The sequence below is a fragment of the Sturnus vulgaris genome, chromosome 16, assembly GCF_052056855.1.
Source record: "Sturnus vulgaris isolate bStuVul1 chromosome 16, bStuVul1.hap1, whole genome shotgun sequence".
Classification (NCBI taxonomy): domain Eukaryota; kingdom Metazoa; phylum Chordata; class Aves; order Passeriformes; family Sturnidae; genus Sturnus; species Sturnus vulgaris.
The window spans coordinates 14,920,705-14,935,147 of record NC_142258.1 but is presented as its reverse complement, the minus strand read 5'-3'; the positions used below and the strand labels follow the sequence as shown (position 1 = coordinate 14,935,147).

At 58.9% G+C, this 14,443-nt stretch overlaps 2 protein-coding genes across 2 annotated transcripts; one reads left to right on the top strand and one right to left on the bottom strand.

Annotated features, from left to right (window-relative positions):
* Positions 1 to 23: 23 nt before the first annotated feature.
* NUBP2 (NUBP iron-sulfur cluster assembly factor 2, cytosolic) lies at positions 24 to 4,964 on the top strand. The gene is made up of 7 exons (XM_088174660.1): positions 24 to 155; positions 1,460 to 1,578; positions 2,464 to 2,662; positions 2,895 to 3,049; positions 3,213 to 3,323; positions 3,626 to 3,695; positions 4,259 to 4,964. The coding sequence occupies exons 1-7, from the start codon at positions 122 to 124 to the stop codon at positions 4,399 to 4,401; spliced, it is 831 nt and encodes a 276-aa protein (XP_088030786.1). The 5' UTR covers positions 24 to 121; the 3' UTR covers positions 4,402 to 4,964.
* An 884-nt stretch (positions 4,965 to 5,848) lies between these two features.
* On the bottom strand, positions 5,849 to 8,701 carry IGFALS (insulin like growth factor binding protein acid labile subunit). The gene is made up of 2 exons (XM_014888494.2): positions 8,686 to 8,701; positions 5,849 to 8,154 (listed from the first exon to the last, which is right to left on the bottom strand). Exons 1-2 carry the CDS (start codon positions 8,699 to 8,701, stop codon positions 6,344 to 6,346), a joined length of 1,827 nt encoding a protein of 608 aa, XP_014743980.1. The 3' UTR covers positions 5,849 to 6,343.
* Positions 8,702 to 14,443: the final 5,742 nt, after the last annotated feature.

The following is a 14,443-nucleotide window of genomic DNA, read 5'->3' as shown; positions in this document are numbered from 1 at the left end:
GGATTGGCAGCAAAGCCCTGGGAGGGCGGGTCTCCGGGTGAGAGCGCGGCCTTCTATTGGGCACAGCACCTGTCAGTGTGAGGGGGCGGAGCCGCAGGCCGGCGGAAGACGGAAGCGGGAGATGCAGCGAGGCAACATGGAGGAGACGGCCGGCGGTGAGCGGCGGGGAGGCGATGGTGGCTTGGGGGGAACCTTACCCGCCTCGTGGGGGATATCCCATCCGGAATGGCCGGGCCTAGAGGGGGGTCAGGACCCAGTTCCGCGGAGTTCCGCGGTGCTCGGGCGGAGCGGGTGCCGCGGTGTTCGGCCTGACTCGCGGTGAGGGGAGCTCCGGGCCGTGCCGAGCTCACATAGGCGGTGGGTACCGCTTACCGGGAGGTGATGCTGAGCCTTGCTAGAGGCCCGGGCCCGGCTCCCGCGGCAGACAACGCCGAGTAACCGGGCCCGGTGCGGGGCTGCCGCTGTCACCGGGCCGTATCCCGGGACCACCTCGCTCTGGGGCCCCGTCTCGCCCCTCCCCGGGCCCCTTCTCACCCCCTCCCCGTTGTGGGGCCCGTGGCCTTTACCGTCAGCGGAGGTGCTGATGAGCTCTGCCATGGTGCGTGCGGGCTCCATGCCGCCGGTGTCGCTGTGCTGCCGGGCCAGCCCCCGCGGTGACTCCGTGCCCGGTCGTGTCGGGGCGCCCGGAACGCGGCCCCGGGTGGGCGAGTGGCGTTTGCCGGCTGTGGCTGGAGCTCCCCGCTGCCCCCTGTGCTGCCCCGGGCCCGAGCGCTCCCTGCTCTGGGGAGCTCAGCCCAAAGCAGAGCCGGGAGCGCTGACAGCTCAGCAGGGAATGGAAAAGGCTGGAGAGGACTGGCAGGAAGCGACTGTTGTGGCATGGAGGAAGGAAACGCCAAGGGCCTGAGCTCACCATCAGCCTCCGGCCATGCCCGGGTTAAGCCTCACGAGCCCAGAGCGTGTTTATTGCTCTGCTGCCCAATTGCCACTGAGGTCATCAGGACAAGCCTTTGCTCCCCACACGCAGTGTTTATTGCCATTGTTCTCATTGTCCCTTTTCTGATGATAAAAAGGCTGTGGCACATCCACCTCTTCTTTCCCGCTGCCTTACACTGAGGTCAGAACTCACGAAGGTTGCAGCTCTGCCCGAGCGGCAGCTCTGATCTCTGCTCCCTGTGACAGGGACAGGACCCAGGGAACGGCTGGAGCTGTGCCAGGGGAGGTTTAGGTCGGATATCAGGGAAAGGTTCTTCCCCAGAGGGTGCTGGGCACTGCCCAGGCTCCCCAGGGAATGGGCACGGCCCTGAGGCTGCCAGAGCTCCAGGAGTGTTTGGACAGCACTGCCAGGGATGCCCAGGGTGGGATTGTTGGGGTGTCTGTGCAGGGCCAGGGGATGGACTGGACGATCCCTGTGGGTCCCTTCCCACTCAGGATATTCCATGGTTCTGTGATCTGCTTGCAGAGAGAACCAACCTGGCCGGGGTGCGGCACATCCTGCTCGTGCTGTCCGGGAAGGGCGGCGTTGGGAAGAGCACCCTGTCCACCGAGCTGGCCCTGGCGCTGCGCAGCGCTGGCAAGAGGGTGAGTGAGGTTTGGGGTGCTGAGCTCTGGCCTTTCCCTTCCAGCCTTCAGCTGGACTAGATTTTGTCCACCTTTTTCATGTGGGTGTCCTCGGTGGGCAGCGTGTGGATTCTCTGTGAAAATGGAATTTGTGATAGTGTAATCGAGTTCAGGTAACTGGATCAGATACTGCAGTTCATTTCTCTTTTATCTATTTTATTAAATCATCTAGTATTTATTGTTGAAATTGACACTGGGACATGACTTTGCTACTTTGTGGTGTCACCCTCACTCCTTCTGTGGGGTGTAGTGGGTGAGCTCAGAGACTCCTAAAATGGGGGTAAAAAGGATATGTGTGGGCAGGAGACAGACTGAATTCCCTGAGGGTCTTTTTAAAGGCTCTGTGCAGCCAGTGCCACTTGGGTTCTGGCATAAAGCACTTGAAACACTCAGGAGATGCACCTTGGGGAGAAGGAGGTCAGGAGGGATATGAAATTTAAAGCATTTGTGTTTCAAATGTGGCTGCTGAGCTGCAGAGGCTGTTGTGGAAGTGCTATGAGCAGCCCAAATTTGGGTGGTCGGGGGTTCCTGAGCCCACCCTGCTGGGCCTTTTCCCACCCGTTTTCCCGTTTTGGGTTTTTTTTTTTTCCCTCAGAAATCCCCAGAATCTCACTGCAGCTTGGGGCCATTTTTGGGTTTTTTTAGTGCAAATTTTAGGACTTTTTGGGCCATTTTTAGCGAGATTTTTGGAACATTTTTGCATTTCTTAGTGCGAATTTTTAGGGATTTTTCTGGTTTTTTAGGCTGAATTTTTCCTGGGTTTTTCCCAACGTTTTTCCCAGGAATCCTTGGAATTTTGCAGGTTTGGTGTTTTAGTGCAGATTTTAAGGCTGTGCCTGTCCCCAGGTGGGAATCCTGGACGTGGACCTGTGTGGCCCCAGCATCCCCCGCATGCTGAGGGTGCAGGACAGCGCCGTGCACCAGTGTGACAGTGGCTGGGTCCCCGTTTTCGTGGGCCAGGACAAGGCCATCGCCCTCATGTCCATTGGCTTCCTGCTGGAGAGGCCAGACGACGCCGTGGTGTGGAGGGGACCCAAGAAAAACGGTAACACTGGGATTTGCTGCTGGTGAGCTCTCCTGGAGAGGTTATTCCTTGAGGGAACAAAGCTCCTGTTCCACAAGGATGGGTTGGAATCACTCAGGTGGGGAGAGTGCCGTACATGTGCTGGCAGACAGCCTTGTTCCCTTTCCCTAGGGCCTTGTCCCACAGCTCCCAAGCCACCTGCTGAAACCTCTTGTGGTTTGGGTTTTTTTATCTGCCTCTTTTATTTCCACAGCTTTGATCAAACAATTTGTCACCGATGTGGCCTGGGGGGACCTGGACTTCCTCATTGTGGACACACCACCAGGCACATCTGACGAGCACATCTCCACTGTGGAGGCCTTGAGGCCCCACCAGCTGCTTGGAGCAGTCCTGGTCACCACACCTCAGGTAGGACACGGGGCTGGAATTCCTGGCAGACAGCAGGTTTGGAGGGGGGAAAATGTGCCCCAGGTTTGCACAGGGCTGTCTGTGCATGCTTGTTCTACACATCTGCTCTGGAGCCACAGTCAGCGTGGCCAGAGGGATCCCCAATCGCTGCTGTTCCCCTCAGGCCGTGTCCGTGGGGGATGTGAGGCGGGAGCTGACGTTCTGTAGGAAGGCAGGATTGCGGATCCTCGGAATCGTGGAGAACATGAGTGGCTTCGTGTGCCCCCACTGCTCTGTGAGCTCTCCTGACCTTATTGTCCAGCCTTGGGGTGTTGTGGGCTCTTTCCTGTGGTAGTGGGGTGCTGAGCCTTGGGTGGAGAATTGGGAAATGCCATGAGGGTGATGCTGTGAGCCAGGGAGAGGAAACGCTGCCAGCTTTGGGCTCTGCTCTCCTGAGGAGCACTGGGAGAGGGTGGAGACACAGGGAATGCCTGGGGCTGGAGGGTGGAGGGGAGCTGGCTCTTCCTCAGAGCCTGGCAGCTCCTGCTGTGTCACACGAGGTCTGACCTTCCTGACTCACTGCTCTTCCTCCTTTAGGAATGCACAAACATCTTTTCCAAAGGAGGAGGCGAGGAGCTGGCCAAGCATGCCGGGGTGCCCTTCCTGGGTGAGTGGCTCTGGAGCAGAACTCTGCTCAGGGCTGATCTCGTGGTGCTCTGGGAGGGCTGAGCACAGAGAAGGAGCCTCACAGGGGCAGGTGGGCTGGACTGTGAGCCCCCGGCACCTGGGTTGATATTTGCTTCTCTGCCATCCAGACTGATCATAGTGGGGTCCTGGCCCTGCTAGGGCAGAGATGGTGATGCCAGCAGCCTTGTCTAATTGCTGACATCATGGTGACAATGTAAACAGGCCTGGGGCTCCTTGAGAATCATGTTGGAATGTCTAGAGCCTTCCTGAGAAACGGGGTCTGAGGGCTGAACCCAGTCCCTGGACAGGGCTGGAGTCAGGTGGGAGAGCCTCTCTCATGAAGCACCAGGGTGGGGTGGAGTCTTGGACCCAGAGGAAGTGGTTACTGGTGAGAATTATCTCCAGGAGAGCTCAGGGAGGGCAGTGGAGCTCTTTTCTACCACTTTCCCTGGAGATGACTGTGGCAGTGTGGTTTTTATCCCAGGCTGCAGACCTTGGCCGTGCAAGGAGCGAGCTCTCACTGTCTCCTTCCCTGTCCCACAGGCTGCGTCCCCCTGGACCCCCAGCTCAGCCAGAGCTTGGAAGAGGGCAAAGACTTCATCCAAGAGTTTCCCAAGAGCTCTGCCTTCCCTGCCTTGACTCACATTGCCCAGCAAATCTTGGATACATCGCAGAGGAGCTCCTGAGGAGGCTGTGGAGCTGGACTGGTGCCAGACTGGCAGCCCCAGCAGCAGGAAGGAGATGCAGGAGCTGTTTAACTCCAAGTGCTCACTGAGGTGTGAGAGAGGGAGGGAGGGGGAGCACAGATTCCTGCTGCAGCTGGCAGTCCCAGAGGGAAGTAGCTGCATCCCCTCAGACTCAAAGACACTCTGGAGCTGCAGTGTCGAGTGCTGCTCTTCCCTCAGCGTTCCCACATGGCTCTGATCACCTGGATCATGGCTCCATGTGCTGCTGCCTTCTCCTGCTGCCCCTACCTGATCGATCACACAGGACTTGCTTCAGTGGCTGAGTCCTGCTGGGTGCTCCCATGTGCAGCCAGGCCAGGCCCCTGTGCTCGGAATTCTTGGCTCACTGGTTCCTGATGGGCTGGTGAGGGCACAGCGTGGGCTGGGCGTGAGGAAATGCCTTCAGGAGCTTCTGGGAGCTGCATCCCATCGTGCTGGAAATGAGCCCTCAGGCCTGCCGGGTTTGTGTGACTCAGGAATATTTTTCAAGGTTCCAAGCAGTAAAAGCTTTTCTTAAAATGCAAGTCTGCGACTTCTGTTTTTCCATGGCCTCAGGCCTTGCTGTATCTCAGTCTTGGCCCTTCAGGTGCATCAAGGTGCTTCCTGCTTTTCCCTGGTTTCCTTGCCTGAATTCAGCTAAATCTCTCCTATAACAGGAGATCAGAATCCAGCCTGTCCCTTGTCTTGCTGTGAGCCAGCCCTGGCAGCCTTTCATGGGATGCTTTCTCCATCCCCCCAGACTGGGGCTCCTCTGTGTCTCGAAGTGGTTCCTGCTTCATTCACTTCCCAGTGTCCTGTTTCCTGCACCTCTTCCCATGGGCTGCTGCTCCCATGGGACCTGCCCTCCTCTTGCAGGCTTGAGTGAAGCTGGGAAGCAAAGAACGTGGTGGCTTTGTATCTCATCTCCCTCCCTCCTGGACTCTGAGCCCCTCCTGCCTGCCTCCCTCTCTACTTTGGGACTCATCCTCACTGAGGTTTTGGGAAGACAGGGAAATCCTGGATTTCACTAATGAGACTGGATTACAGCAGGCAGGCCCTGCCTGGAGCAAAGCAGGAGGAGCATCCAGCCCTGCTCCCTCTGCACAAGGACCCACACCCATGCAGCTTTCCCCTCATGCAATTTTCCAGGAAAATTTTGTCTGACCTTTGGACACTTATCTGGGATTTGGAGAGCTGGGCAGTAGCGCTGGAGTCTGTCAGGGCTGTTGGCTTCTGTGGGATAGCTTTGGGATAGGGCATTTCTTGCTCGCTCCCTGGGAACGTGCCACCCACCCCGGGCTTGCAGGAAATGCTGGGAGCCCCCCAGGATCCCTCTGAATTCCCTGAATCCCTCACCCTGAGGGGCTCTGGGGAGAAATTCCGGCCGGGGCAGCACGAGCTTTGGAAAAAACATAACTTACAAGGTGGGTTGCAATAGCTCCAAAGGTTTATTTGTCTGCTGCCATTTATCAGGTGAGCAACGAGTGGCTTTCTGTGCCCTGTCTGCACCTGCTGCTGCAAGGAATCATTACAGCAAGTCCTCTGCCCCCTTCCCTAAACTCTGGGGGCCTTTTAGGATTTCTCCACTGCTCCATGGCAGGAAAATGCTTTGTTTTGTCTCATAAAAGTCCTGGCCGGGGCTGCAGGGCTGGGGGTGCAGCATTCCCCCATCCAGAGATTCTCCTGCTGGGAGCAGCCATGCTCTGCCCTGGGGGCTGCTATTTAAATAGTAAAGGACTGAAATACTCAGTTTGAAGCCCAGGGGGCTGGTGCCCATCCAGCATCTTCTGAGCAAGGCTGGCAAATCTGTGCTCATCTGGGGTGGCCACAGAGCCCCAGCTGTTGCTGCTGCTGCCCCAGGGAGGCTGGGCCAGGGCCAGGGCCAGGGAGGTGGCAGATGAGGGTCCCTGAGGGCCAGCCCAGCTCAGCAGTGAGCAAAGCTCTCCTCGGCAGTGTCACGGAGGTCCAGCCCCGCCAGGCTCGGGGGGTGCAGGCAGGTGAGGTTGTTGTAGGTGTAGATGGGGACGTGGGTGTCGTCCCCCTCGGCCACCGACTGCACGAAGCGCGGCAGCACCGCCGGGTGCTGCAGGGAGAAGTCCCGCAGCCCCTTCAGGGAGCAGTTGCAGTTCCAGTTGTTGCCCCCCAGCCAGAGCTGCTCCAGGGTGAAGGGGGGGCGCAGGAATGCCACCGAGAAGGTCTCCAGGGAGTTGTTCCTCAGGCTGAGGTACCGCAGGTTGGCCAGAGGGGAGATGATGCTGTTGTCCAGTGTCTCCAGCTGGTTGTGGGAGAGGTCGAGCCAGAAGAGTCTCTGGAGCGGGCTGAAGGTGTCCTGGGAGATCTCCAGGAGCTGGTTATAGGAAAGGAAAAGGTACTCCAGGTTGCTCAAGCCCATGAAGAGCCGGGGTGAGAGGTGGCTCAGCCTGTTGTGCTTCAGGTCGAGCTCCAGGAGCTCGTGCAGTTCGCTGAAGCTCTGGTCCTCGATGACAGAGATGCTGTTGTGCTGCAGGAAGAGGCGCCGCAGGCTGGAGAGCCCGGAGAAGGTGTTGGCCCGGATCCTGCCCATGCAGCTGTGCTCCAGGTGGAGGCTGTGCAGCTTGGTGACCCCCTTGAAGACAAAGTCAGGCAGGACCTTGATGCAGTTGGCAGACAAGTGCATCACGGCCACGTTGTGCAGCCCCAGGAAGGCCCCGGCCCTGATATCCTGCAGCTGGTTGTTGTTGAGGCTGAGCACCTCCAGCTGGCCCAGCCCCTCGAAGGTCCTTTCTGCCAGGCTCCGGATCCGGTTGTGCCCCAGCTGCAGCTCCTCCAGGAACTGCAGGTCCTTGAAGGTCCTGGGCCTCAGGCTGGTGATGGAGTTGGTGGACAGGCGCAGGACGTGCAGGCTCAGGAGGCCCAGGAAGGTGTCCTCGTAGAGCGAGACCAGGCGGTTGTGGGACAGGTCCAGCCAGCGCAGGGACTTCATGCCCATGAAGGCGCGGGGCGCGATGGCGTTGATCTGGTTGTGGTTCAGGTACAGCTTCTGCAGCTTCTGCAGCTTGACAAAGATGTTGATCTTGATGCCCTTGAGCGCGTTCCCGCTCAGGTCCAGCTCCTTCAGCTCGGTGAGGCTGCAGAAGAGCTGGTGCTGCAGGTAAGGCAGCTTGTTCCCGGCCAGGATCAGCTCCCTCAAGTTGGGCAGGTCATGGAACACCTTGTCAGGCAGCACCACCAGCGAGTTCCAGCCTAGATTCAGGTACCAGAGGTTGGAGAGCCCGGCAAACAGCCCTTCCTCCACCTTGCTGAAGTGGTTGTTGTTGAGGCTGAGGGACACGAGGTTCTGGGTGTGCAGGAAGGTGTGCGGGGCCAGGTGCTTGAGGCGGTTGCGCTCCAGGTGCAGGTGGTAGAGGCTGCGCAGCCCGTGGAAGGCGTGCTGCTCCACGGAGCCCAGCTGGCTGCTCTGCAGGTCCAGGAAGTCCAGGGCCGATAAATTCCTGAAAGCAGCGGCCGGCAGCAGGGTGAAGTTGTTGCCGTCCAGCCACAGGGCTTTGGCGTTGTGGGGCACGTCCTCGGGCAGCCGTGTCAGGTTGCGGCCGCTGCAGAACACGTTCAGCTCCTCGCTGTAATCGTCCAGGTTGCAGGCGCAGGCGCTGGGGCAGCGCGGGCTGTCCCCGTCCCCCGGCTCCTTCGGGGGGTCCCCGGGGGGCTGGGAGGCGGCAGCCAGCAGCAGGGCCAGGGGGAGCAGGAGGGGGATGCCTGCTGGGGGTGGAGGACAGGGGACACAATCAGTGTGGCAGTGCAGGGCTGTGGCTGCTGCAGGGGACAGCCTTGGGACCCCTTGGGGCTCGGTGTGGAGGCTGCTGCACACACGGGGCAGCTACGGGAGTTTCCAGGGCCTGAATCCCTTGGGAAACGGTCCAAGATCGCCCCCCACTCCTGCCACAGCTCTGAGCCCTCGGGTGCAGGGAGCCCCTAAATTCATTTCTGTATTGCAGCGGCAGCTTCTCCCTTTCATGGGGAAAGGCTCCCAGACCCCTCTCCCCCCCCCCCCCCCCAGCTCCCCTGTGAGTCCCTCAGCGCTGAAGGGTCTCAGTTCCGCGGTCCCTGCCCATCCCTTCACTCCCCATCCACATTTGGGCTCTGCCTGTAGCCCTCCCAGGCAGCTCGGGGACCCCCAAAATGTCCTGTCAGCAGCGGAGGAGGAGCAGAGTGAAGGGTGACTGAGCCCGGGCAGAGTCTGAGCGTGTCCCCCCCAGTCCCTGCCTGTCCCAGCCCCAGCTCCAGCCTCACCTTTGCCTGCGCTCATGGCGGCGGGCAGGGCAGGGCTCCTGCTCCCGCTGCCGCTCCGCTCTCCGGCCCCTCCGACTGCGCAGGGATGGATGGAGCAACCACCTTGACGCCTGTCCAGCCGCCCGCCCGGCCGGGCTTAACCCCACTGCTGCTGGCCCGGGCCCTGCTGAGCGCCGGGGACAGGGACACCGGGACGGGTTCCTCGCTGCTCTGGGACCGCCTTTAGGGCAGCTCGGGACAAGGGCATGGAGCGAGATGTCCAGGAAACTGATGGGGGTCCTGCCGGAGATGGGGTTTGTGTGCGCTTTGAGCGTGGAGGGAGGAATAGGGCAACCTCACAGGGTGTCCCACCAGCGTGCCCTGGGCTCCTGGAGGGTCCTGAGCAGCAGCACCGACCCTTCTCTGCCCTGCTCTGCCGGCGATGCCCTGGGATAAGCCCTGGCAGTGCATCCTCACTTTCCATCAGGACACAAAAATCACGCCTCGGGGCTTGGAGCATCCATAGGACACGGGGATTAAAGGTTTGGGGATCAGCCTTAGTGCGAGATGGGCTGAAACACCGGAGGGTTGATGGTGATGCAAGTGGGAAATGAGTTGGGAAACGAGGAAAAACTCTTCCCAGTGTGGCACTAAAAACCTCCGGGGCGGAGCCCTCAGCCCCTCCTGGGCATTTTCCCATTTTCGCTCGTGTCTTGCCCTGTGGCTGGGGTGGTGCTGGGAGCTCTACACCCTGCTCTGCCCAGTGCTTCTGTGCCCAAAGGGAAACAGAGAGCAAAGCCAGGGCCCCCTGGTGAGGTGGTGGCTGTGGGGGTCCCCTGCTCCTCTGCCAGCCCCCCTCCAGTGGGATGAGGGTGGGTGATGCTCCAGGGCTGGCAGATCACACTCTGCCCCTGGCAGCTCATCAAACCACCCCGGGGAGGCCGCTGACCTCATCCCGTGTCCAGGTTATTTCCCCACCAGGCTCCAACACAGGTTCTGTGGAATCTTTTACCAGTTTCCAGGAAAGAAAAAGAAAGAAAAAGCCCCTGCAAGAGGAGCCCTGTGGCCAGCAGCTGCCAGATAGAAAAGACATGGCTAAAACGTCCCCTGTCCTGGTAGCCCCACTCCTCCCTGGAGCTGCACCAGGTGGGCACCACTCCCACCCACAGCTCCAGGAGCAGGGATCTCTGCCCTGGGGCTGCTCTTCCCAGCCCTGCTACCCCCAGGCTGGCTCCCAAGCAGCAGGTGGAGCAGGGATTCTCTCCCACACCAGGCTCCCCTCTTGCCCCTTCCCATGGGAGCCTGGCATTTCCCGAGCTCACAGGGCACACCTGGGCCCCTCACCGGGCATTGCCATGCCCATGAGAGGAGGTGCTGCAGAGAGACATCCAGGCTCCAGCCTTGCCACCCAACTTTCCCACAGGCTCTGCTTTCTCTCTTCCCTTTTGGCCCCGAGTGGAATTCTCCTCCCCCTCTATTTTAATCCTATCTTCTGGGAATTTATAGATCAGGAGGGAGAAATGAGGGATAGGTATACATGCACCCACTAATAGGCACTGAGCACATATTGACACAAGGTGTAATCAATCTGGAAGCTAAAAAGAGCTGAACCAGCACAGGTCAGCCAGCCAAAACCCACAAAACCTCGTTGGGAAGTTTAAACAAGCCCTGCCTGCAGCTGGGAGCAGGTTTATCCCTGCCTCCAGCAGCTCTCCCTGGGGAAATATCAAATGAGATGCAATGGGAAAATAAGGAGGGTAAATAAGGAAATCCCTTCCCAGTGTGGTTGTGGTGCAGGGAGGAGCTGGACCCATATGCATCTTCAGAGATCCTTGAGGCATCTCCTCCAGGCCTGCCTCAATCTCTAAACCCCCCTGGCCTCTCCTCCAGATGTATCCCATCTCCTGTGGCAGGAGATGCTGGGACCCTGCAGCCCCCCATGTTCCCAGTCAACCTGAGCTCCACAGCCACCGTGGGGACCTGGGTGTGGGTCCCCACCCTGGATGTCCCTGTCCCAGAGTGTTCCTGGCCAGAGTGGACCCCCCTGTCTGATCCCCTCCATCAGCTCCAGCAGATAAACTCCCGGGCTGGGACCAAAGTCTGAGCCCCTCCCCTGGTTGCCATGGAGAAGGCTGTAATGGTATTAGGAAAAGCAGCAAAATCATTTAAAAGTAGTTTTTAAACCTATTTAAACTCTAAGGAATCATTTACCTTTTCCAGCAGTCCTCTTGTGCCTGCAGGTCCCTCCCCACGGAGCTTCCCAGTCCCGCTGGGTGGGACAGGCCACCAGCTGTCCCTGTTGTCCCTGTTGTGTCCCTGGGCTGGCTGAGCTGGGGAGGGGACAGTGCTGGGTCACATCTGCTGTGGGACCCTGGCCAGGGTGAGTGACCAGGGACACTCTGGACACCAGCAGGGGCAGCAGCCACCCAATGAGCCCTGAGAGGAGCAGGGAGGTGACACGTGTGGCGTTGTCACAGCTAAGTTAGGGAGTATTTTTAGCAAATCTTGCCGAATATTGTCCCTGTCTGGAGGAGAGCATCTCGCGTTGCCAGGGTAACCAGCGCTCCTGCTCCTTGTTCAGGACCGAAAACGTGGCCCATAAAGAGGAGGGGGTGACACCAGCACCACAGGGCTTGTGCCACTCTCCTGGGGACACCAGCAGGGACCAAGCCCCAGGAGTGGCCCTTTGCCTGATGCTCACTGACCACCCATGTTTCTGGTCATCCTGGTCCCTGCTGCTGGAGATGGGGACGGGGCAGTGATGGCAGCTGCTGGTAAAGGTCCCCATGGGCATCTCTGAGTGCCACCTGCTGCCCTGCACGGCTCCAGAGGCTCCTGCGGGGGGCTGAGAAAGGTTCCTGATGTCCTGGCAGCTCCCAGGGGTGCCACTTACTGCCCTGGAGCCCACCTGGCCACACGGAACCGCGTCACCAGTACCAGCCTGGCCAGACTGGTTGGACTGGGAGAGGTGAGGACATCCCCAAGATATGACTCAGGGTGACCAGGGCCATTGCTGTAGGCAAAGATGGGAAAATTCCCAAACACTGAGGTGTGGGGAAATGAAGGGGCCCTGGGAGCGGGGTTCTGGAGGTGCACGAAGGCAGGGAATGGCAGGAGAGCAGTGGTTGCCAGAATGAAACTGGACTGGGGGAGTGAGCAGAGGGAAGGGAGGCAGCCAGCTTGCCTACCTCACCCTGATGGCAGCGCCAGGGTGGGCAGGGAGAGGGGAATGGTGTTTTACATGTCCCATGTCCCTGTACATGGAGGGAGCAGCCTGGGTGGAGGGACGGGGTGGGAGTGTGGCCGAGGGAGCACAGCTTTCCTCCTGCCCCTGATCACAAGGCCACAACTCCACCCCACAGCCAGGGCCTCCCTGCCTGCCCCATCCCAACTCTCCTCCCAGCCCTGAGGGGAAGCACCTGGAGACGCCAGGGGGTGACAAATGGGACATGGAGTGGCAATAGGTGCTGGCAACCCACAAACCCAACATCTTCTGTCACAGGAGGGGTGTTCAGCAGGACAGGGAGATGACTGTCCCCCTCAACCCCCCTCTAGTACACAAACATTCACCCCTGGGATCCTGGGACAGGGCAGACCTGGATGGGTCAGAGCAGACCCAGAGGGGACCCTTGAGATGGTTGGGGGCTGGAAGAACTTTTCCTGTTCTTTCTGGGGGAGCTCAGAGAGCTGCTGCAGCTCCCTCCTCCTCTGCCTTTTCCAGGCTGAGAGAGCTGGGGCTGTCCAGCCTGGACAAGACCTTGCAGCAGCCTGAGGGCTTGAGAAAAGCTTTTTCTCAAGCCAGGAGAAAGGGTGGTGATTTTAAAGAGGGAAGAGGGTAGATTTAGGTTGGATATAAAGAGCAAATGTGCCGGGGAGGATCAGTGGGAGCCAGGTGCCCAGAGGATTCCCCATCCCTGGGGCACCTCAGGCATCCCGGGTGACAGAGTGCTCCAGTGGCATCCCGGGAGGAATTTGCCAGACCCGGGAGCGGACGCAAATTCCCTTTGCTGGCGCTGGAAGCCAGATGGAGCCAGCATTCTGTCACTGCGCCACCGCCGTGCGGCTCTGCCCAGAGCTCGGGGCTGCTCCCCCCGCTCCGCTCGGGGGTCCCCTTGGGGACACGGGGCCATGTGTGACCCTGGCAGGGCTGGAGGAGAGGCGACAACAAACAGCGGGCTCGGCCCGGCCACCGCGGGCTCGGTCCTGTCACCGCGGTCTCGGTCCTGTCACTGCGGCTCCAAAGCTCCCCGTGGAATTCCCATGGATTTGGGAGCGGTTCCATCTCTTAAAGCCGCATTCCCTGGGCTGGTTTAAGGTGTACCTGACCAAAAGAGTGAAAAGCCCTCAGGACAGAGCTGCGATTTGGGTGTGGGGCTGTTGTGTGGTTTAGTCCGGAATGGTGGTGGAGATTCCGAGCTGCAATGACACCCCAAGACTGCATTTCTCAGCCCGAATCTGCTTTTTGTGGTGTTGCTCGGGACAAAATTGGCTTCATATTCCCACCCCATGGGAAAAGTAGTCACTGTCATTCCTGGTGCGGGTACGGCACCTGCCACACAGGGGCGTTTGCATAAATGACACCGTGTTTGCATCTGTTAATTGTTAATTGTCCTCTGCCGGGTGGGACGGGCTCGCTGCGAGCATCCGAGTGACGGATGGGGCTGTTCCCCCCCCCCCCCCCACATCAGGGTTTCGGCGTCCGGGAGAGCATCCCGGGGTTGTGGGATGGAGGTGCCCATCCTTGGGGTGTCCATGTGCTGCTCAGCTCCGTGTGCCCGAGCCCCCTCCGAGGCTCCCGAGCCGTGGGCAGGGTGTGAATTCGGCTCCGCGCTGGGTGTGAAGACTGTGAATTCTCATCAACACTTTCATTACCTTAATAAAATTACTTCAGGTCTGTTAAGTTCTTTTGCAGACAAACAAGCCCTAACTGCACGGTTTGCTCGCTTCTCCATCCCCTGACCCCCCCGAAATGCTCAGCCCCTGGCTCTGGCCTCTGTGCACCTTCACTGAGGGGCTCTGGGGTCTCCTCCAGCAGCCTGGGACAGGTGAGGAGCTCTGCTTGTCATGGAGCTTCTGCCAGGATGGCCCCTCTCTCTCTCATGTGCTGAGATCTGACAGATCCTGAGTTATTCAGAGCTCTGGGCTTTTTTGAACATTATATTGTCAAAGCTTCTTTTCTGTGGGAGACAGATTCTTACCTAAACTCACCCACTCTACAGAAATAGCAGCAATAATAAGCCTGAAATGAGGGGATTAAGAGCTGGAATTCATTTTAGAATCATGGAAGAGTTTGAGTTGGAAGGGACCTTTAAAAGTCTCCCAGTCCATCTGATTTTATCTCTGTTCAAGGTTTTCCAGGGTTATCCACGTTGCCCTGCACTGCCTGTTACCCTCACTCTGACCCTGGAGATTCTCAAAATACTTTTGGTTGTGGGATTTGTCCCATTCCAGCCTGGCAGGCCCCAGTTTAGAGCCAGCAGCAGCACCCAGACCAGCACAACCCAGATTTAGCACTCTCTGGGCTAATCCAGGCTTGTTCCAGTGCATGCTTTGCTTTAAAACATCTTTTTGCACACAGCAGCTCTGATGTGAAGGGGTGAGTCGGGAAAGGTCATTTCTGCCACCCAGAGATCCTGGGACCTTTTGGGCATCTCATTGGCACAGGAGGTTCAAGGACTGCAGAGAGCAAGAGGAAGTTGTCTGGAAGAAAATGAGATACCATGGGATGGGCTCAATTGGTTTAGTGGGTTAATTATTGGAATCGTGGAATGGTTTGGGT